This window comes from Vitis riparia, chromosome 11, assembly GCF_004353265.1.
Source record: "Vitis riparia cultivar Riparia Gloire de Montpellier isolate 1030 chromosome 11, EGFV_Vit.rip_1.0, whole genome shotgun sequence".
Taxonomy (NCBI): Eukaryota; Viridiplantae; Streptophyta; class Magnoliopsida; order Vitales; family Vitaceae; genus Vitis; species Vitis riparia.
The window spans coordinates 2,171,653-2,194,663 of record NC_048441.1 but is presented as its reverse complement, the minus strand read 5'-3'; the positions used below and the strand labels follow the sequence as shown (position 1 = coordinate 2,194,663).

Sequence of the window (23,011 nt, the reverse complement as noted above, 5' to 3'; positions counted from 1 at the left end):
CCTCATCCTGACAATTAGGTGGAAATAGGTAATGAAAATGTATAATTTATTTGGTAGAGAACATTAAAGAAATGTATCAATAAGTAGTTCAACAAAGCTCTTATTATCACATTAATTTATTATCAACTTTCCTTCCTATTCAAGGGTGGTTCATTTCATGAATTGCATGGAATTTAATATAATATTGTAAAATAATCTCATTTATGCTTTTTATTATTATTATTATTATTATTTTCTCTATTGAATTTTATATTAATGATATTTATGTGTTATTAGTACTAAATTCTCATTTGTTGATTCATTTGAGAAATAGAAAATAAAATTTTAATGCTCATATAGTTTTTTTTTTCAAATATCATATTTTCATTAATAAATATTGATGGGGAAGAGTGTGTAAAATAGGAAAATTTTAAATAATTATTTAAAAATAATTAATATTTCATACATTATTTTTTGTCAATTATAGTATCTTTAACTATTCAGGTACTACTTTTTAATGTTATAAGTACTATCTTTGATCATCTTAGATATTACCTTTAACTAATGAATTTATGAAATTTAAATTATTTTTAGAAAATTCATATTTTGTAATTATTTTTATATGGGTATATGAAATAAACTTTTTTCTCGAATAAAACTCTTTACCTTTTTAATCTTTTTATTCTAAAAACATGATCAACTTGTAAAAAATTTACTAAATTCTTAATTAAACGTATTATACGATATATTATACATGTCATACTAGCACTTCCATTATGAAAAAGGAATGTTATTGATTCTTTATGAACAATTTTGTCAAAAAAGTTTCAATAAATAATGTTATGTAGATATGATGGAGGCTGTTGACAAACCTTACAAGGAATCAGATTTCCACCCAGCTGGGTCCAATTTGGGGAGACTTTCCTTCATCAATTGAAGACTTCCAACAAGGTAGGGATGATAGCAAATTCAATTCATCTTGCTTTTTAGATTTTTTCTAAATATAATTTAGTCATATTTAAAACTAATTGATTTATAGGCAAAAATTGAAGGCTAAGGTTGTGTTGGGTCTTGGGAATTTTAAAGAAAGTAGGAAGGAAATAAAATAAAGAGAAAGAGTGAAGAAAAATAAAAAATAAATTTATTACCTTTATTTTAATTAATTGATATAAGAATTAAATAATTTAAAAATATATAAGTGTTTAATTAGTTTTAATTATATTTAATATTCTTTGATATTTTTTAAAGGACAATCAAATATAAAAAAAATATTTTTTAAAATTATTTTTCTTTTTCATATTTTTTAAAAACCAAACATATTCTACAAAATAACATAGATTGTATGATTTTATTTTATTAAGGTTTGGAGCAATCGGACGACTATTGTTTTTTTAGATTTCAAATGTTAACTTCGTATTTTAAGATGTGGAATATACATATTCATGTATTATAAATTTAATTATTTTTATTAAATTTTTAATTTTTTATATTACTTATTTTATAAAATAAAATTTATTTATCATAAAATTGAATTTATGATTTTAAAAAATAAAAAATATTTATAAAATAATATTAATATATTTATTGTTTTATATATAAATATTATTTTTATATATTGAATAACATATAAAAAATTATTAAAAAATTTAATTTTTTTTAATCATGAATATTATTAAAAATTAAATATAAAAATAATATAACATAAAATATCTCATTGAATATATTATTTTAAAATATCATATCAATTAAAAATCATATCTTATAATATGAAATAATAAGATAGATATTTAGGATATTTATCTTATCATAAACAGAGACGTAACCAAAACAAGCATGTTAATTTTTATTTATCTTAAAAATTAAATATAAAAATAATATAACATAAAATATCCCATAAAATATCTCATTAATCATATCTTAATATGAAATTATGAGATAGATATTTTAGGATATTTATATGTTCTCATAAACGGGACACGTAACCAAAAAAAAAAAAATAAAGCAAGAAGCAAAACAAAGGCATGAAGAACACCTGTCCTGATATGGCAGAATCGTAACAGATCGGCAGGCACCGCCCCATCTCTTTTGTGTCCTGATATTTCTTCCCTCTAACGGCACGAATACGCTTTCTCTCTTTTTAAATATATTTACGTTCCTTTGAAGTCTCTCTGTCTCTCATGGTTATTTGCTTGCTCCAAATTTCTTGTTCACAGTTACCTAATAAAGCAAGGGAATAAATCGAGGATACTTTCTCAACAACGCTACGTTTTCTTGTGATATTTAACGGTAAAAATTAGCTGATTATTTAATGTTAAAATTAATTATCTAATTTTAATTAATTATCGTTTTTTTATTATTTTCACTTTTCGGTCATATGAATGTAATTAATGTGACCGGGGGGACCGAGAGTGCTTAAAAAAACCCTACCGTCGGTTCGTTCACTGGTTTCAGAGAAAATCTGGGTTTTTAAGGAGAGTTGGGGGGATGAAACGGTGTCGTTTTCTTTTGAGATCTTTCATTGAACAGATTTTGACGTTAACGGTGTCATCTCTCCTGCGACAGTGAAGTCTTAGGACAAAAAATGAGTCGTTTCAAGGGCTCGCCGTACCGGCGGCAAGATTTGGAGGTCGGAGACAGCCGGTCTGAAGGCTTCGACGGCGACGACGACGCCAGGGAAACTTCTTCTGGGCCCTTCGATATTGATAGCACCAAGAATATCCCCATCGCACGGCTCCGACGTTGGAGGGTATGTTTGCTTCTTCTTCTTCTTCTTCTCTCTCTCTCTCTCTCTCTCTTTCTGTGCGCTGTTTGGTTGCTGAGGAAAAGGTGGAAAAGTGGATGTGTATCAGGTTTTTGAAACATGGGTTGCCTTTTTGTGGAATTTTTGGTCATGGGGTTTCTCTTGTTTTTTGAGATTGAATGTTCATTTGACTGTGATTATTGGTTGTACAGGAAATGAATTTCTGAGGGGGATGAGTTTTGTTGTAGCATGAAGTGTTGGGTCTTAAGGGTCTGTTTGGATCTAGGAAAGAAGAGGAAAATGTTGAAACTCCCTTTTTTTTTTCTTTATGGGCAAAACATTAATCGCGCTTGATAAAACAAAAGTGTTGAAACATACTAAAACTGATGTCTATGTTCAAGCTATTTCAGAGCCTAAAAATATAAATGGCTTCATATATGTGTAGATTTAGTCAGATAGTTTCTTAAAATCCAAATCTGTGTCCATTTGGAAGATTGGGAAAATATTGAAAAGATGTAAGGTTTCGTTGAAAAGTCTTATAGTGCCCTGAAAACATAACAGATGTTTATATTATTTGGCTGAAAAGAGATATTATGTCCCAAGATAAGTGAAATCATGGATGGAATGTATTGCATTCTTAACTGGGTGTGTGGGATAATTTTATATTATCTGGAAATTATGCAAATCATCCAAACTCACTATCTAGAGAACAGTTTTCTAATTCAGAAAGCATGTTTAACTTTTGATAGAAAACAGGGTTTTTTTATTTTTTGGAGGATTTGTTCTAAAAATAGATTGTTTTTGAAAACAAATTTGTGGTGTTTTCAGTTGTTTTTTGCAAAGTAACAATTGAAAGTATGGATAATACTTTGAAACTTTTATATTATCATAAATACGTGTACAATACTTTCATAGAGAATAAGCTGAGAAAACGGAATTTTGTTGATTTAAAGGTCTGTATATTTTCCTTTTTATCTATCAAAAAAAAAAAAGTCTTGGATTTGTATTTATTTTGATTTGTTGGAGGTTTTGGAAATTTATTTGTAAGACTTCTTGCTTCTGTTTATTTTGAAGTGATATCATATTGTGTATGATTAAAGCATTGTAGCAAAAGGCTGTGGTCTCATTCATCCCCCCCTTGTGCACTAATAAACATGAACGCACAGGGGGAAAAGTTTTTATCAATGCTTGGGCTAACTGAGCTTTGTCTTTTATAGCAAGCGGCACTTGTGCTAAATGCTTCTCGCCGATTTCGATACACATTGGACTTGAAAAAGGAAGAAGATAGGAAGCAGATAATAAGGAAGATTAGAGCACATGCACAAGTTATACGGGTATTTTTTCTCTCTCTCAATCTAAAAATCATTTTCCAAGGAAAATATATTGTTCTCATCACTTTTTTCTTGTATCTATCCCCTTATAAATGAGTTGTGGTGTATTAGGCTGCATATCTTTTTAAAGAAGCTGGGGATCGAGCAAATGGTACTTATCTTTCTGTAATTTCTTGTGCTAAATTTACATTAATCATTTATTAAGAAAGTATGTTGCCATGTGATATGGTTTGAAATAGGCTGGTTTGTTTTATGTTTTTATTGGTTTAGTGGATCCTTTTTTTAGGGATACCAATATCACCTCCAATCCCCAATGGTGATTATGGCATTGGACAAGAGGAACTGGCTTCAATGACAAGGGATCACAATTCTAATGCTCTGCAGCAATATGATGGGGCAAGTTCATCAAAACACATATTTCTTAATATCGAGAACCTTTTTCCTTTATATTATTGTTCTGCATCATTGTTTGACATATTTTAATGATTCTTATCCTATGTCAGGTTAAAGGGTTAGCAGAGTTGCTAAAAACAAATCTAGAGAAGGGAATTCTTGGAGATGATGCTGATTTACTACGACGAAGGAATGCATTTGGATCAAACACATATCCCCGAAAAAAAGGACGGAGTTTCTGGGTATTTATTTCGAAAATTTTAAGTTTTGAGCATCATTTTGTTTTTTTTTTTTTTTTTTTATGTATTAGAATGTACTCTTGTGGATGATTCATTTGTGTGGTCTCTATCATAGATGTTTCTCTGGGAAGCTTGGCAAGATTTAACCTTAATCATCTTGATGATAGCTGCAATTGCTTCCTTGGCGCTGGGTATAAAGACAGAGGTGAGCTCAAGCAAACATAATTACCTACACTATCCCATAGAGAATGGAGATGCAATAGAATGTTAGGTGTTGTGTATAGAGAATGTAGATGCAATAGAATGTTAGGGTGTTGTGTATTAACGTCTATATTTCATGAAACGCTCATCCTCATCTCTTAGGTGGATTATAATCTTTGCATCTTTTGCATTTTAGAATTCTGCTGCCCATATTCTGTGCATTGTTTATATTAACTGTTGTCATTACATATATATCTAAGCTCTACAGTCTGTGATAGGATTTCAACCTAACCTTGTGGGCCAAGGAGAGATGATTAGGCAAATTCAATTTAATCATGATGGATTCTGTAGGTTGTTTTTGGAATAATAGATGCTTTGGACATTATGAAATTTGATTCCGAATTTTTAATGTCATTTGATTTTATAATTGTTGAAAAATAGTTTTCCAAGTTCATATTTGTTGGACAACCAATTTTCCCAAAAGTTTAAGCTTGTAAGATTTGGATCTATGATATATATCATGCTTCCATACCACCCATTTGAGGCATAGACAACATTAGTGGTAGACAAATCACATTTTTGTGATCATAATAATTAGATAAATAAAATGATCAGGGAGATATTGAACATGAGACCCTTAGTTAACTATATTTAAAAAAACTTAGGTGTCTGTTTGGGAATGTTTTCGAAAACAATTATCAAAACATAGTTTTTGAGATGTTTTCTAGAGGATTAGTTAGTTTGAGAACTTGGAATGTTGCCAATTGGGTTTTTCCTTTGAAATATTTCCTAAAGATAACTTTTATCTGTGGTGCTTTATTTTCAATTGTTTAGATAACTTTTATCTGTGGTGCTTTATTTTCAATTGTTTAGATAACTTTTATCTGTAGTGCTTTATTTTCAATTGTTTTCCATATGTGGACAATTATTTTTAAGAACTACCCTAAAAAATAAGTGAAAACAATTAAAATATGCTCTCAAAAAACACCAAACGTGTTTCCGAGTCTAGAAAACAATTTTCTAAAACAATTCTTGAACAGGTTCTTCAGTTCTTAGTTTTTGAATCTACAATGTATATTCTAAGCAGGCTTTTAAGTTCTCAAGTTTTGAATCTACAATATATATCATGCTCTAACAATGGTAAATCACGACTTATCAAAAAAAAAAAAACAATGGTAAATCACATGATTGCAGAAGTGATCATCATTTAACTTGTCTAAGTTCTGTATGCATGAAAGTTCCTAGTAGAAGAAATACTGATGCTAGCCTTAATATGCTTGTGATATTTTTTGGGCTTTATAGGGGATATAGGTGAATAGTTGTTGGGTTGACAAGATAACAGGTAACTTTTATGTTGGCATTGGGTATGGTGGCTTTATCTGTCGTATTCTTTATCCTTTATGTATTTGCATTAAATCATAGATTCTTGGCTAAGATGCTTTTGGTTATACCATTTGCTTGTTAGTCTTAAAAACAACAAATGGTAGTAACCTCTGTAGGAGCTCTTAATACAAAATATAGGGGGCCTTACCTTATATTTGTAAAGACTTGCTATTTTAGGACTTTTTTTTTTGATAGGTAAAGAAAGATTTTAGGACTTAGAAAACACACATGACAATTTTTTTTATTGACAATAAATTTTTGAGAATTTGTTCTGATGGCAGGTTGTTTTCGAGAACAAATTTGAGTGTTTTTTTTTTTTTTTTTTTTGGAGATGTTTTTGTACAATGTTCTAAGAAACAATCGAAAAATATGGTGACTACTTTGAGAACTTTTAAACTTGTACAGTATCCATAGAAAATAAATCTAGAAAGGTAGAGCTTGTTTTGGGAATTGCTTCTAAAAACAAGCTTTTGTTCTTAAAAATAGAAACTTATTTTTCAGACTTAAAATTATGTCTGGTAATTTTTTGATGGAAAACTGTCACATTTTAATTATTTTCGCACGTTTTCGGGGGGCTATTTTAAAAAATAATTTTACAAATATGAAAAATAATTGGAAATAAAACAGTACAACAGAATTTTTTTAAGAATCATTTGGAAATATAGAAAACTGGTTATGAACATGTCAAGTTCCCAAACAAACTTTTGTTTTAAAAAACATCATAAAATTGTTTTTGAAAATTGTTTTTAAAAATTGATTTTTTGAGAACTGTTTTTGAAAATGTTTCCATAGAGGCCCTTATTTTCCATATTTGAGTTCTCAAATAGAATATTGTTCTTGAAAACAATTGAGAATTGTTTTAAATAACTATTCTCAAAAATTGTTTTAAAAAACTGTTTTCAAAAAATATTTTTTGAGAGGCATTTTAAAAAAATTGCCAAATAGACCCTTAATTTTTAAAAGTTGAGGTAGGAAGAATTTTTTAATACATATTTTTTTAACAAATTTAAAAACCATAATCTTTTTAAAGTAAGTTTCTACTACTTGTATGAGGGTTCCTATCATTTTTTATTTTTGGAAATAGAAAATGGAAAATCTATCCAAACACCACCTAAATGTGTGGATGTTGAAAGCCGGTTTGTGAATGTGATATTTTATTGGGAAGTAAGAAGCCCGTTTGACATGCTCGATGTGAAAACACAAAGACAAAGGGTTGATCTTTGAATAGGAAAAAGAGTGGATCTGCAGGGTCCCAAATGAATTGGCTTATTCGAAAAAAGCCTTGTTCTTTGGAAGATATATCTCATGTTTGGTACCACATGGTTCCACTTGGTGAGAAGTTCGATTCATTCTCTTGAAGCTCATCCTCTTCATCATAAATGATCCGCTTGCCCCGAAAAGACCTGGCCCAATAGGGAAATCCCAATTCATTGGTCCTTTCGATACAATCAAATAGAAAGCCCCAAGGGCGCCATATTCTAGGAGCCCAAACTATGTGATTGAATAAATCCTCCTCTATCTGTTGCGGGTCGAGGGCTCCTTCTCCTGCCCCTTCTTCAAACTCCGATTCGTATTTTTCATAGAGAAATCTCTGATCAACGATAGAACAAGATCCATTTTGCATCATATCTAAGGGATTCCTTGGTTCGGGCCGAAGAAGCAATGTCACTCGATCATTATCAAACTGACTGCAATCTTTTTCTGTCCGTGAGGATCCCACCAGAGCGCCTTCTACTTCTAATAGGCCGTGAACTAGATCAGAATCATTCTCAACGAGTCCATAAGAAGTGATCCCATTTTTTTCATCGGGTCTAGGTAGAGACCAAAGTCCTGAGCAATTGATCCAACAGAATAACTCAAAAGATACAGAACTATCATGATCCTTTTTTTGTCATCAATTCAGGTAGAGACCAAAGGTCTTGAGCAATCAATCCAATAGAACAACTCAAAAAATGAAGAAGTATTGTTAATTTCTTCATTCTCATTCCAAGTTCGAAGTACCATTTGTACAAATAAGAATCCCCTTCGTTACATGATTTCTTCTTCATATAGATAGATATAGGATCTATGGGGCAATTACAATGGGTTGATTTATGTTCTTCCGATTACGGATGTTGTGCCACGCACTTTGGTGCCTGAATCTTGGAGATAAGGCTGCTACTCTGTCTTTGTTATTAGTAGTGGAATGAGTAAGGTTGTTGCTACCAGCTTTCTTTCTTTTCCTTTGAAGTTCAGTGGATAGAATAATGATGCTTCTTTATAATCCATGTGAACCATATATCTTTTTATTAGTTTCATTTGAGTTTTTATGGCTTCCATTTTATTTTGTCTTCTTTAGGGTATTAAAGAAGGATGGTATGATGGGGGGAGCATTGCCTTTGCAGTTATTCTTGTTATAGTTGTTACAGGTATTAAATTGTACTTATTTTTAAACTTACCGTTTCCTCATACTACTGATCCGTAATTTTTTTTCAATCTGGTAATTGTGGGAAGACAGACTAGGAGTTCATAATTTTGTTGAATATTTAGTCTATGCTTGTTTTATTGGATTCATACTAGTTTAAAACAGTTCATTTCCTGTTTTGATTGAAGAGAATCCTACAATTATGTTGTAGGAAGTGGTGAACTGATAGCTGTGGTTGTCATTAAATCACACCTGGTGTGAAAAATATAATTCTTACAGACCTCAGTAACTTTTTTGTGGGCTCACATTTTCCTAAGTCCAATATAACTCTACATATGAAAATCCTTAATTAGACTTATTTTAATTTTAATTTTTATAGAAATGTGGAAATATTAATTAAGTGGTCTAGGAATAATGAGTTAATGAAATGCATAGTATGATCTCTTATGTAACAGTGTGAAAAATTACATCTTAAAAGATGGAAGTAGTTCAAATTGCTATGGCAAATTTGAAACCTAAAGGGCTATCTAATAATGGTGCTATGGTACTCTTTTGGTGAACCATTTGAAATGTACCATGTTTCACAATGATCTTACCATGGTTTATTATAATATCTTGCACCTTTATGAGAAAGAAACATTTAGGGAAAAATGGAGGTAATATAACTCTGTAGACATGCTCATATATCTACACTTGCTTCTTGTAGTTGTTTGCTTGCAATATTCGTATCTTGCTGGTTGATGTCAGAACCAGATAAAAATGCTATAAAAGGTTAATTTAAAATATATTTGACGAAACTACTGGAAGTCAGTCAATGACATGTAATTGTAACCATTATATATTTTTCAACTATGTTTCAGACACAAATAAAAAAAAAAAACATATATATATATATATTTGAGCTTTATAGTGAACATGCACAGATGGACTCTCAAAGTTAGGCTGGGGGGAGTTGCTGTGTTTGACATCCCTTACCTCATTTTCAAACTAGACTAGATAATGGTGTTGACTATGGAAGGTAGTTTAAAGGATGCACTTTGCCAATTTGATCGTGCAGGTGTGTTTTTTTTCAATACATGTTGGGATGACTCATCTTAAATCATTGCCCATACATTATTATCCTGTGCATGAAAGAGGGAGAAAGGGGGTTATTCCTCTCAATCAGCGAAACAGTAGATTGAGACACAGATCTTCCCCAATGTGTTTTTGTTTTTTAATTTTTTTCTGGGACCCAATTGTAAGGATCCTATATACCTAATTGCTCTACCATGGTAACTTCATCTGAAATTTTGATCAGACTTTAATCATCTATTTCAGCAATTTTTAAACAGTTTTTTGATAAAATATGAACTTGTTCTTATTCTCCACCATATTATAGATTGTTTGTTGAGATCATTGGAATTTGTGTGTACATAGGGTTTGCCCCCTTTTTATTAGGTGCTTTTATCATAGGTTTTGTTTTGGCTTATCAAAAGAAAAAAGAAAAAGAATTTGAAATTCCCAGGAAGTCTGCAATACTTGGGTCAACTTTTTAAATCAAAACAAATTATCCTATTCTAGAATTATTGTGCATCATTAGTAGCACAAGATAGGGAAGAAAATAGTTTTTGTAAAGAGGAGTATATTACACACTTTAACATTATATTTAATTTCCACTATGTTGTCCAACTCCAATAGTAACACTCCCTATATATCTTTACATATAAAGAAGGCACTTCTGGTATTAAATCAAAAGGAAACTGGCATGCAGCCTGCACAAATTACAAAGCATAGGCAAGTTTGAATCAAATATCACTTTTAGAGAATCAAAGAAAGCAGTGCATGAAAAGTTCATATCCATTCTTACTGGCATTAAAGACCAATTTGAAGTAGTTGAAATTTTCATTATTTTGTATTGGGCCTATTGATGTGGGTTTATTAGGTCATATAAATGCAAATACCTTGCTTGGTGGGAACTGCTATTTTAATGTTCTCAATGGTTGCTATTTGTCTTGCTAGGGTGTGCAGTCTGTTAAATTTAGGCAGACATGTATTTTTATATCATATTATATCACTGTACTGATAACCGTAACCCTTCATTTTTTGCTTCTCTCTCTCCTTCTACAGCTGTAAGTGATTACAGACAATCCCTTCAATTTCAAAGTCTAAATGATGAAAAGAGAAATATACATATGGAGGTATGCTTTTCTACAATGTGGAAATGTTTACCTTGAAAATCTATAATGTTCTATTTTTTCCTTTTTTAATTTTATACCTACGTGCATAGATCATTAGAGGCGGTAGAAGAGTTGAGGTTTCAATATTTGATGTTGTCGTTGGTGATGTTATACCCCTCAACATAGGGAACCAGGTAAATTCTGAATTTCTTATTCCTGTTTTATTTTCGGTCTATTTGTTTCAATGCAAAATAGAGCTTGAATTTGTTTGTGTAGAATGGTGTTCTCATCATGCATGCTTGAAAGCAACTAGGCGGCAGAATCTAAATGTTTTATATGATGGATTATGGTGAACTTCCCTTTTTTCCTCCATAAGTTGTTTTCTGCTTGTTATCCAGAAAGCATTTTACTTTTCCTCTGTATGCAAAACGACACCCTACAGAAAAAAAAAAAAAACCCAGAAAAAAAGTATAAAGGGGGAAAGAAAAACTAAGGAGCCAATGGATTACTATTTGAAATGAACGACTTTGTGGCGTTACGCTATCAATCAGATTGCGCAGATAATCTGGTTTAACTTGTAACAATCTGTCTTGATAGTGATGCATTGTCATCTTGCTATGCAATCAAGTGGGGCATCATTGATGCATGTGGTTTCTGTGCTGCTTCTTGCTATTAGTGCAATTTAGTTATACATCTCTTTTTTCCATGACATTGTTTAAAGTTCTAATCTAATATTCCTTGCAATTAGGGTGATAAAGAATCTGGTTCTACTTCTTTGATCACTAACTTATACACATGATAATGATAGCTGTTGGTACCATATTTTTTTTTCTGGAGGAAAAAAGAAAACGATGAAGTGAAACTTGGTTTCTTCCATGAGTTTATTTTTTAGTTTTTATGTTTCTTTTTGAATTTTCCTTTTTCTTTTTTGGTTTATTCAGAGAAATAAAAAAAAAAAAGAACTTTTTACCTATTTGATGACTTGTGAATGGGATTAATTTTTCAATCTAATTTGAATAATTTATTCAATTAACAAAAAGTATTACAGTTGATATTTTATCCACTGATTGCAATTGGGTTTTTGGATGGGTGATACGAAGATCAATTGAAAACACGTTACTGAATACCCTCGATGTATGCAAGCAATAGCCAAGAGGTGAAGAAAAAATACCACTGTATGAACCATAGGCTGTAAGCATTCCCCGCTTCAATATGGTCCATACAATATGGCCCCCAAACCGCTGATCCACCCATTGATTGCCTCTATACAAAGATTTAGGAAAACTATTGTTCATTTTCAACTTTGGTAGCTAAGGGATCTTTGATTTCTTAGCTTCAAATGTCATAGTCATTCACCACATTTATGGCTCATTTTTTGGACTACAGCAGTGCTCAACAACAACCAAAGTAATATATTTATTTCCAGCTTTAAAAGATTTTAGATTGATATTAATATATAATGCAGAGAAACAAACAGTGTTTTGTCCTTCAATTTTTATATTTATTTAACATTATCCAATTTTTTCAAGGTCCCTGCTGATGGAATTTTGATTTCTGGTCACTCTCTTGCAATTGATGAATCAAGCATGACTGGAGAGAGCAAGATTGTAAGATTTTATACTTGTTTAAAAATTTAATTTCATAGCCACTCATTTTTTTTTTTTTGTTTCCTAATTCTTAATAATTATCACATCTTTTTAGGTTCACAAGGACTCGAAGGCACCATTTCTAATGGCGGGCTGCAAAGTAGCAGATGGGAGTGGCATTATGCTGGTAACATTTTGGATGCTATTTTTGTTCTAATTTTCCTATTTCTTCTCCTTTCTGATGGTATAAGCGATGGAAATTGTCTTAGACAGATGTTATGAAGTTTCTTGTGTGCATCATGGATTGTAATTCTTATGGTTCCTTCAGCTTGAATCTGACCGAAACTCTGTAGTGGTGGATTTAAATTTGATTTTGAATTGTAATGAATAGACTTGACATTTATTGGGTGTGCACAAACAGTTCCATGTGTTCCTGGTGGTAAATTTATGACATAAGAAGCACCAAACTTTTAGATGTATCTTATGAACAATTAAGACCATATTATGCTTACAAAAAAATATAGGACCATAATGTGTTTTTTCGTGTACATAAATTGAATAAAATTAAGGCCTTTTTCTTCAAAACTTGTATTGCTACATGTCTTAGTTGTCATGCTATTTTAAGTTTAGGTATATGGTTTGGGAATAAGATTCAGCTCCAAACCTTTTCTAAAGATTATGACTTTGGAACTGACTATATAGTAGCAGAAACATAAGAAGAAGAAAAGGACCAAGAAACTTTTAATGTGGCAAACTGCATCTACTGCAACTAGAATGAATTGGTCTTCATTCCAATAAGATAATCTTGAGGGCATCCTAGTGAATTCCTTTGGGATGCTCATCCAAGGTGTCAATATGGATCCTTCATTTTTCAATCCTATGCACTCTAAAGTTGCAATATCTTGCTTCCCTTTCCCCTCTTTTACCCCCAATTTCTTGGGAATTTGGCCAATGACATGATTTCAAACATAGTGGTTTGATGCACACTATAGGTGTGCCTACGCCCCAGGCACAATGACTTTGGAACTGACTATAGTAGCGGAAACATAAGAAGAGAAAAGGACCAAGAAATGTTTAATGTGGCAAACTGCATCTACTGCAACTAGAATGAATTGGTCTTCATTCCAATAAGATAATCTTGAGGGCATCCTAGTGAATTCCTTTGGGATGCTCATCTAAGGTGTCAATATGGACCCTTCATTTTTCAATCCTATGCACTCTAAAGTTGCAATATCTTGCTTCCCTTTCCCCTCTCTTACCCCCAATTTCTTGGGAATTTGGCCAATGACATGATTTCAAACATAGTGGTTTGATGGACACTATAAGTGTGCCTGTGCCCCAGGCACAATGACTCCCCAGCCTCGGCGCTTGTCTTGTCTGCCAAGGTGTGCACCTTGTTGAAGAGGCACACCTCATTTATTTTTCTTTCTCCTCTTTTTTAAATATCATTGCAAGACAAGCTTTTTTTTTTTTTTTGTCTTGAACTGAACATAATTGGTGATATAGGAACATAGTTTGCATTTCCAAATTTATAATGTTTTGTAAATTGTACATGCGTCCTAATGCCTTGCTGTAGCTTGAGTTTTTTTTTTTTTTTTTTTTTTTTAAGTAAAGAGAAGTATATTAAAATGAAAGAGGAGACACCAAACTAGTGTCCTCTAGGTATACAAAGAGTATACAAAAGCAACCCCTCGACTCTAAACCAAGGAAGCGAGCCGAAACCCCTACCTTTAACTAAAGCCTAGCCACTCAAAAAAGCTAATCAGAGATCGCGGGCTCAAAACTATAAACACCCTCACCCATGACCACAGATTACATACAAAAGAATGTTTCAACCTTTGGATTGACAACACCTCATTCCCAAAAGCCAACAAATTTCTTTCCTTCCAAACTGACCAAAATATACATAAGGGGGTCATTTGCCATGCCTTTTTATGGATTTTCCCCACAAACGCTCCATGCCACCCCAGGAGAGTTTCCTTAACTGTACCAGAGAGAACCCACTCCACACCAAAGAGAGAATAAAGAAGATTCCACAATGTCCTCGTCATAACACAATGGAGTAAAAGATGATCCACCGTTTCTGCTTCAGCAAGACAAAGAAAACACCTATTTGCCAAAGAATAACCCCTCCTCTGGAGTTGGTCTAAAGTTAAGATTTTGCCCCAGGATGCTTCCCACGCGAAAAAAGCTACCTTTGGAGGCACACTTGCTCTCCAAATACCAACATAAGGGAACATAGCTGAACCACCAGGCTCTAGAGTAGAGTAGAGCGACTTGATTGAGAAAACACCACTTCTAGATGCTGTCCAAACCATCTTATCCTCGTTCTCCCTTTGCACCGTAAAAGCTTGTGTCAATTTCCCAATCATTAAGCGCCCTTGAGAAAAGAGGGGTCCAACCATCCCCTACACCATCTGGGTTCCACACTTCCGATACCCACACGTCTTTAGCCCGAGAAATGGCAAAAAGAGAAGGGAAGGATTCGTAGAGAGGCTCATCTCCACACCACTTATCCTTCTAGAATCTCACTCTCCGACCATTGCCCACACGGAAGGCTAAACTGCTATACATACCCAACCACTCCTTTCTAATAGCTTTCCAAAGCCTTACACCATGCCTCCCTCTTTTGGCTCGAGTACACCAACCCCCCTCCTCTACACCATATTTGTGACTGATCACTTTCTTCCACAACGCCTCTCTTTCAATGGCAAAACGGCAATTCCACTTACCCAAGAGAGCTTTATTCATCAACGCTAAGTTTCTTACCCCCAAACCACCTTTCTTCCTTTCCAGGCAAACCAGATTCCACCTAACTAGATGAGGCCTCTGATCAAGAGCACCTCCCCCCCACAGGAAGTCCCTCTGAATCTTCTCCAACCGCATCCTTACTTTTCTGGGCCAAAGGAAAAGAGACATGAAGTAAACCGGCAAACTGGAAAGAGTGCTCCGAATAAGGGTGAGTCTTCCCCCTTTGGAAATATACTGTCTCTTCCACATAGCCAACCTTTTCCTAAACCTCTCTTCAACACAACCCCATACCACCTCTGATTTGAAAGGTGCCCCCAAAGGCAAACCCAAATAACTGGAAGGCAGACCACCCACCTTACAACCCAACTCCAGAGCCAAATCCTCTATATCATTCACCCTCCCCACCGGAATAAGCTCACTCTTCTCCAAGTTAACTTTCAAACTTGAGCAAGCCTCAAACCACATGAGAAGCCAGCTTAGATACATCAACTGATCCTGAGACTCCTCACAAAACACCAAGGTGTCGTCTGCAAAGAGCAAATGAGATATCAAAATCCCTTCTCCACCCCTACCTCTAGCCCTCCATCCAGATAAAAAGCCCCCACTGATGGCCCTTCTCATTAAGCAACTAAACACCTCCATAGCTATCATGAACAGGTAAGGGGATAGAGGGTCACCTTGTCTCAAACCCCTTGAGCTTTGGAAGAATCCGAAAGGAGAGCCATTTATCAGAACGAAGTATCTTACATTTGAGATACACCACTCTATCCACTTAATCCATCTCTCCCCAAATCCCATTTGCTTTAGCACAGCCAACAAGAACTTCCAGCCAACATGATCATAAGCCTTCTCTATATCCAATTTGCACATCACGCCCCTTTGATTGCTTTTCAATCTGGAGTCCACAACCTCATTAGCAATCAAAACTGCATCAAGAATTTGTCTACCCTCCACAAAGGCATTTTGGGGTTCCGAAATCACTTTTCCCATAACCTTCTTGATTCTATTTGCCAACACCTTGGCCAACAACTTGTAAAGGCTTCCCACAAGGCTAATCGGTCTGAAATCTTTCAAATCTTCTGCCCCTCCCTTCTTAGGGACTAAAACCAAGAAGGTTGCATTTAGGGATTTTACAAATCTGCCCCTTTTATGGAATTCTCTAAAAAAACCCATAATTTCAAACTTCACCACATCCCACTCAAAAAGCCAGAACGCCATTGTAAAGCCATCTGGCCCCGGGGCTTTGTCTTTGCCTAGGTCCGTAAGAGCTGCTAACACCTCTTCCTCCAAGAAAGGAATCTCCAACCCCTCAGCCTCACTGTTATCTAACCTCATAAAAGAGATCTCGTCGACACTTAGCTTGAGTTGCATCTTGCTCCTTTTAGAACTATGTTTTGGAAACAAAAATTTGATTGGAAATGTTGGAATTCCCAATGATATATACTTTTTTTATTTTTATTTTATTTTAACTCATGTGGTATTTATCCAAGTGTCACATTCTTCCCCACTTTAATTACTGAAGAGATATTGGATCCATTAAACATGGTCACCGTAGAACAATTCACTGAAAACTGTCAAGCACTCTCTCTCAACCATCAAATGGATCAATTGTACATTTATATCTTGTCCATTCAATCTCAAATCTGAGTTTTGTTTGGTTGGGTGATCCAGCAAGCATAATTCAACATTTATTTCCTTTCCATTAGCACTTTTTGTGTATGAACCACCTCAGTTCTTATGTGGGAACTCCTATGTCATGGTTACTATGCTATATTACTCGATGGATAAATCCTAGTTTTTGAGAGGAATGATTGTGTGAAATGATCATGTGAGCATCATATGCCCATCTTATTACTTGACTGCTGTGGTGATAGGGAAGAAAATCTCAATGACGACAATGGTGAGATATGTGATTTTGCCAATATAGAAAATGGTAAGAGGAGCAATTTTGAATCTTTTGAATTGGTGATGTTGAATTAGTGGAGGAAGATGAGTAGGGTGAGATGAGATGCTAATGCGAAATTGGTGCCTGCAAGATGGGATGGTGATGGGAGTGAGATTTGACAGGTGTCTTTCATTGGTTGTGATGAGAGAGAGTTGGCAGAGAATTAGGGCACAGATAGGGCTTCTGTAAATAGATTAACACTAACAACCACAGGTGTGATTTTAGATATTTTGATTAAACAATAGTATAAAATAACGTAAAAAGGACAATATATTGTAAAATAGTAGTATGTTATTTAATAGGTTGGTTTTTTGGTTTGCTCTAGTTCTTACCCAAGATCAACCTGAGATGCATTTTTTTTCTTTGTTTGCTTTTGTTTTTTGTGTTTGTCTTTTGGTTTTTTTCTTAACATGTCTGTGAAATACAAGATATCGCAAACCTTTTTCTCTTATTCATGAACCAGATTGGAACCTGAGGGTTTCACCCTTCAGGGTTTTGTATTGGATCAGTTCTGGTTCAAGTGGTACTAGACTGGGACCAATAGGAAATGGTAATAATGTTTTTACAGTCCAATTATGATCCTACGAGTAACTGAACTATGGCTAAACCAATTAAACTTATTTTTTCCCATCAAGTGAATTTTTATGCATATTTTTCCTCAATATATTTTTGATGCTCTTATTTGTGATACACAAACTTATTTGTAGTCCCTTTGCATCTTATATATGGTTGTTTTGATTTCTTTATCACCACTATTGTTAGCTAAACTTTCCTCTGAGCTCAGGCTAGACAAAGTTGACATCTTGTTTCTCAATCTAATCTAACACATTTAAATGTACCTTGCATTTGGGTCTGTCATATGTTTTTACTGATTCTAAGCTAACTTCCATCACATCTATATGCTTTCAGGTAACAAGTGTTGGGATAAATACTGAATGGGGATTGCTCATGGCTAGTATATCAGAAGACACTGGTGAAGAGACGCCGTTGCAGGTTACCTTTACTCTAATACATTCTACTTTCAACCTTGGTTGTCAAGGTGGTTCATGCTTCACAATACATGACTACTTGTCAATGCCTTATTTATAGGTACGATTAAATGGGGTTGCGACTTTCATTGGTATAGTTGGGCTCCTAGTGGCTTTGGTTGTCTTGGTTGTTCTTTTGGCAAGGTAGGTTTTTTTTCTTAATGAATTCTCTCTCTCTCTCTCTCTCTCTCTCTTTATATATATATATACTCATAATTTTCAAATTTTTGTATCTATAGGTACTTTACTGGCCAAACCACAAATTCAGATGGAAGTAAGCAATTTATTCCAGGCCAGACAGGTGTTGGTGATGCCGTAGATGGAGCAATTAAAATTGTTACTGTTGCGGTATGTGCATTTCTATTAAGATACAGGTTTTGTATTTTTCTGAATTTATGCCTAATGTCAGAACCATTTTAGGTCACAATTGTAGTTGTTGCAGTGCCTGAGGGGCTTCCTTTAGCTGTTACCTTGACGTAAGTATGCATGACTCAAATTTTATGTCATTTGTTCAATTTAACTCAAGACTCAGTGGGTTTTAGGATTTACAACTAGCTACTTGCTTTTCAATCTATTTTTGATCCAAATATTTTGTTGAATCATATTCTTTCCTTTTTTTTCACTCTTGTTCTCTCTAGTGTTGTCTTTATTATTGTCACCATCATGATCTGTTTGCTCATGTTTCTTCTAGTGTTCTTTGTCATATTAGCTTGTTCAAGTTGAACCAGATGGTTCTTCCTGGTGTTATTAATGTTTTTATTGCACATAAGCTCCAAATTGTCTCATTTTCCTGTTCCTATGTGGTTCTCAAATAATGCACCTCTTAACTTCTGATGAATCTGAAGGTTATAAATATGTTTTATATGTATATGTAAATGCAAATATGTTAAAGACATATTTTTTTTTTCATATAATATCTTCCCCTGATTCTATTGCTATTGTATTCTTTGACTTTGATACAGCCTTGCCTACTCAATGAGAAAAATGATGGTTGACAAAGCTTTGGTATGTATGACAAATATTTCTGAACTAAGCTTCCACAAGATTATATATGTTATGTGGGTCATGAGTATATGTTATATATGCATCGGGTGGTTTAACAGCAGTTGAACTGCAGGTACGGAGGCTTTCTGCTTGTGAGACCATGGGCTCTTCCACAACTATTTGCAGTGATAAGACAGGAACTCTAACTTTGAATCAGGTTGATTATATGGCAATTACTTTATTACATATTTTGTCACTGAAGTCCTGAATCTGGCTTAATTATTTGAATTTGAAGGTTAAATTTATTTATTTGGGGTTATTTAGTTATATCAAATTTCTGTGAATGCTCAAAAATGGACTTTATCCTTTTTAATACCTGTATTAAATCGCTATACTTCAAACTTATCAAAAAAAAATTAAATCACTGTACTTCAGAGATTTGACATGATGAAAGTAGCAACAGTCTCAGGTGGATGGAATATCATTTTGGACTTCTTAGGTTTTATATAAGTCACGTATTTGGATATTAAATCTTATAATGCAGTTATTAGTTGGTGGGATTGGGCAGAATGAAACATACTCTAATTATGGCAAACTCCTGTTACAGATGACTGTTGTTGTGGCTTATGCTGGTGGGAAGAAAATTGATACACCGGATAGAGGCTCACTCTCGTCTTCCCTGCTATCCTCTCTACTTATTGAAGGCATTGCACAAAATACAAATGGCAGTGTTTTTATTCCTGAGGCAAGTGCAAGGAATTAGTATCAGTTTGTTAAAAGATTCTTTGTCAAGTTTGGCTTGCTTTTTCTTTTGCAGATATTTTGGCATTCTAAAATAGAAATGGATCCCATCCTCTGTAAAACTTCCCTGTATATATTGATGAAAATAATATTAATGGTCCCATGAACATATATTTTTGACTGATTGGTGACAGGGTGGTGGAGATGTAGAGGTTTCTGGGTCCCCAACAGAAAAGGCCATTCTCAATTGGGGAATCAAGGTTCCTTTGCTAACTTCCTCTTATTAGCTACTTGATAAATTTTCTGTTTAGAGCAGATTTTTTTTTTTTTAATTAACAGTAAGTGTTTCACAGATTGGGATGAATTTTGAAGCTGTCAGATCAGGCTCTTCAATTATCCAAGTTTTCCCATTCAACTCAGAGAAAAAACGTGGGGGTGTTGCTATAAAACTGGTAATGGAATCTTATATTCATAGAGTCATTGTTTTTCATGTTGAGTAGTCCTATCATTAGCCCATGCCTGATGTAGATGATAGAACTGTAGAATGAGATTCTCTCTTGGCCTTTCTGCATTGCTTTTTAACTGCAGGTACATATTGCAACACACATTGTTTTTTCCTTAATAGTCTTTTAGCCTGTGAATCCAGACCTTGCTCGGAAAAAATTATGAGCCAGTACTTCAACATTGCATATTAAGTGTTTCTTTGGATTCTAAGAAAGTACAGGAAAAATAAACTTTGAGAAGATATTGTAAACCAAACTGACCTTTGGTAAATTTTAAGTAAGCCATCCTGAAAATAAAACTCTTAATGCTATGTTTACCTTATTGGGAAATAATAATATTTGAGAATACAAAAGGTCAAATCTCTTTTGAAGCTCCAATATCATGTGTTAATGAGATGTTACATGCTTTTGGTCCAAATTCCAAAATTATCTCTTAAGGTTAACATGTAATCTGGAATTTCAGAAATATATGCAATTTTCAGCTTGTCAGTCATTATAGAATTTATACTAATGAGTCTCTCTTTATTTTCTTATGATATTGTGCAGCCTGATTCTCAAGTTCACTTGCACTGGAAAGGGGCGGCTGAAATAGTGTTAGCCTCCTGTACTAGGTATATTGATGAAAATGACAATGTGGTCCCAATGACTGAAGATAAGGTTTGTGAGAAGTTGTTTCTGACATCAACAGTGTCTTGTTGTAATATTTAAACTGTTGTTTCTTGATTTAGAATGCATTTTTTAGGGTATTAGACATAATCTTGTCATTTATTGATTACTTGTTTTTTATTTTTATAGATAGAAACTGGATTAAAAAATGAATTCTAATTTCCAGGATGTTACTTTTATATTTGGATCAAGTGTTCAGAAACTAGAAAATATATAGATGGTTAATTTTGCTTTTCATGAAAATAGAATTTATGTGCTCTTTTTAGTGAAATTAGTAAGTATAGAAAAGGCGTACATATGAATGCCAATATAGCCTTGTGTTCCCTTTGTTTCAATGGAGATGATAAAAAAATGATGTAACCCTCTTTCTGGTGTCTCTAATTATTTTTTCATGCTTACCAAAATATCAAAAATGAAAAAAAAAATACAAATTAGATCATCTGTGTTGTAATAGAGTATTAAAACCACACATATCTTAAGATAGTAGTCTTCCAAACTTTTCATCAAAAGTTTCCTGGTAAAAAATCTTGGTTTGGTCTGCAGGTGTTATTTTTCAAGAAAGCCATTGAAGATATGGCTGCAGGTAGTTTGCGTTGCGTTGCCATTGCATACAGACCCTATGAAATGGAAAACGTCCCAACTGATGAAGAGCAACTGGATCAGTGGGTACTTCCTGAGGATGACCTTGTTTTGCTGGCTATTGTTGGTATAAAGGTAATATAATTTGCTAGGGAACACTATTGAAAGTTCTAGATATGGCCTTGGATTACTTTCATTTGGAGAAAACATATGCAAATTAAAAATCTTTCTTGCTTTTCTCAATGCTGATAGGGATAGATTCAACCTTTGTTTAATATCCTGCATCGAAGTTGCCCTTCTTGTATGGATGGGTGTATGGGATGAACTACTCAATGCTGCAAAACTAAAAGGGGTTCAACTGAAACTGAATTTTAAATGTTTTATGCATTTTTGGTAGCTAAATATTAAATATTACTTCAAGGTTCACAAGTGGAGAATATAAAGAACATTCAGTTATGTCTCGTTAGAAATACCCAGGAAAGAGTTGTTGTCATAAATTCATCCTGGATGAATCCTTTTTCCACCATGTCCATGCTACAGTGTGCCAAGTGTCCTTAGCATGCCCTCCCTCTGTCTGTTGCATTTCACTGCTGAGTCTTTGTCAGAGTCTGCCAAGACTCCTCTAGATCCACATTGGTGGTTCGTTGATCAGTATTGGCAAATTTCTAGCCTTAAGTTTGTTTCAGCTATCTGATATGGTATGATATCCAACGTGATTTACTTGATAGGTCTCATTTTTATATGGTTCTATTGTTATCCATTACTTTTGTCTACAATGATTTAAAGCTTCATTCTTTTCAATTTGGCCAGTATATGGTTTAGTGGTAGGTTATGTTAGTTAGCCTCAGATTAGTTCTCTTCATAACATGCGGTGCAAGGTATTGTTCTTGTAAAATTTCAGAGCATCATTTGAAAGTGTTCTCTTAAAGAATATAGTTAAAATGAGCATGTTACTTACACATGGGTGTTCAGATGTCAATTAGTTGCATATTTAATTTTTCAACCATTTAATTAGGTTGGTGGGTAGGGTGGATAATATTGATGACTTGGCCTTGGGAGTTGGGTTGTAAAGTGGGCGGTCTCCCATCCCACTATTTGGGTCTTCCTTTGGGGCCCCACTTCAAATCTATGGCGGTTTGGGATGGTGTTGAAGAGAGATTTCAAAAAAAGGCTAGCCATGTGGAAAAGACAATAGATCTCAAAGGGAGGAGGCTCACTTTAATTTGGAGCACTTTGTCTAGCATACCAATCTATTTCATGTTTCTCTTTTGCATGCCAAGACAAGTGAGGTTGAGGTTGGAGAAGATTTAAAGGAACTTTCTTTGGGGTGGTGGGGCTCTTGTGCAGAAATTGCATTTAGTAAGGTGGAAAACAGTTTGTTTGGAGAAAAGGAAAGGAGAAT

General features: G+C 33.9%; 1 protein-coding gene across 2 annotated transcripts in view; it reads left to right on the top strand.

The window, feature by feature from the left end:
* LOC117925711 (calcium-transporting ATPase 10, plasma membrane-type) overlaps positions 1-23,011 on the top strand; it is a 46,458-nt gene that overhangs the window by 10,120 nt on the left and 13,327 nt on the right. The window contains exons 2-25 of one of the 2 annotated variants that reach the window (XM_034844794.1): positions 828-930; positions 2,193-2,265; positions 2,542-2,725; positions 3,937-4,053; positions 4,162-4,201; positions 4,337-4,446; positions 4,554-4,685; positions 4,798-4,887; positions 8,605-8,674; positions 10,777-10,847; positions 10,937-11,020; positions 12,356-12,433; positions 12,528-12,599; positions 18,018-18,101; positions 18,198-18,280; positions 18,376-18,484; positions 18,557-18,612; positions 19,099-19,141; positions 19,254-19,337; positions 19,728-19,865; positions 20,056-20,121; positions 20,215-20,313; positions 20,911-21,021; positions 21,574-21,744. In XM_034844794.1, coding sequence (XP_034700685.1) covers positions 2,561-2,725; positions 3,937-4,053; positions 4,162-4,201; positions 4,337-4,446; positions 4,554-4,685; positions 4,798-4,887; positions 8,605-8,674; positions 10,777-10,847; positions 10,937-11,020; positions 12,356-12,433; positions 12,528-12,599; positions 18,018-18,101; positions 18,198-18,280; positions 18,376-18,484; positions 18,557-18,612; positions 19,099-19,141; positions 19,254-19,337; positions 19,728-19,865; positions 20,056-20,121; positions 20,215-20,313; positions 20,911-21,021; positions 21,574-21,744 — 2,073 coding nt within the window. In that variant the 5' untranslated portion in view covers positions 828-930; positions 2,193-2,265; positions 2,542-2,560. Of the gene's footprint in view, positions 1-827; positions 931-2,192; positions 2,266-2,395; positions 2,726-3,936; positions 4,054-4,161; positions 4,202-4,336; positions 4,447-4,553; positions 4,686-4,797; positions 4,888-8,604; positions 8,675-10,776; positions 10,848-10,936; positions 11,021-12,355; positions 12,434-12,527; positions 12,600-18,017; positions 18,102-18,197; positions 18,281-18,375; positions 18,485-18,556; positions 18,613-19,098; positions 19,142-19,253; positions 19,338-19,727; positions 19,866-20,055; positions 20,122-20,214; positions 20,314-20,910; positions 21,022-21,573; positions 21,745-23,011 lie in introns of those variants that run through there. The other variant, XM_034844795.1, reaches the window with a different exon arrangement.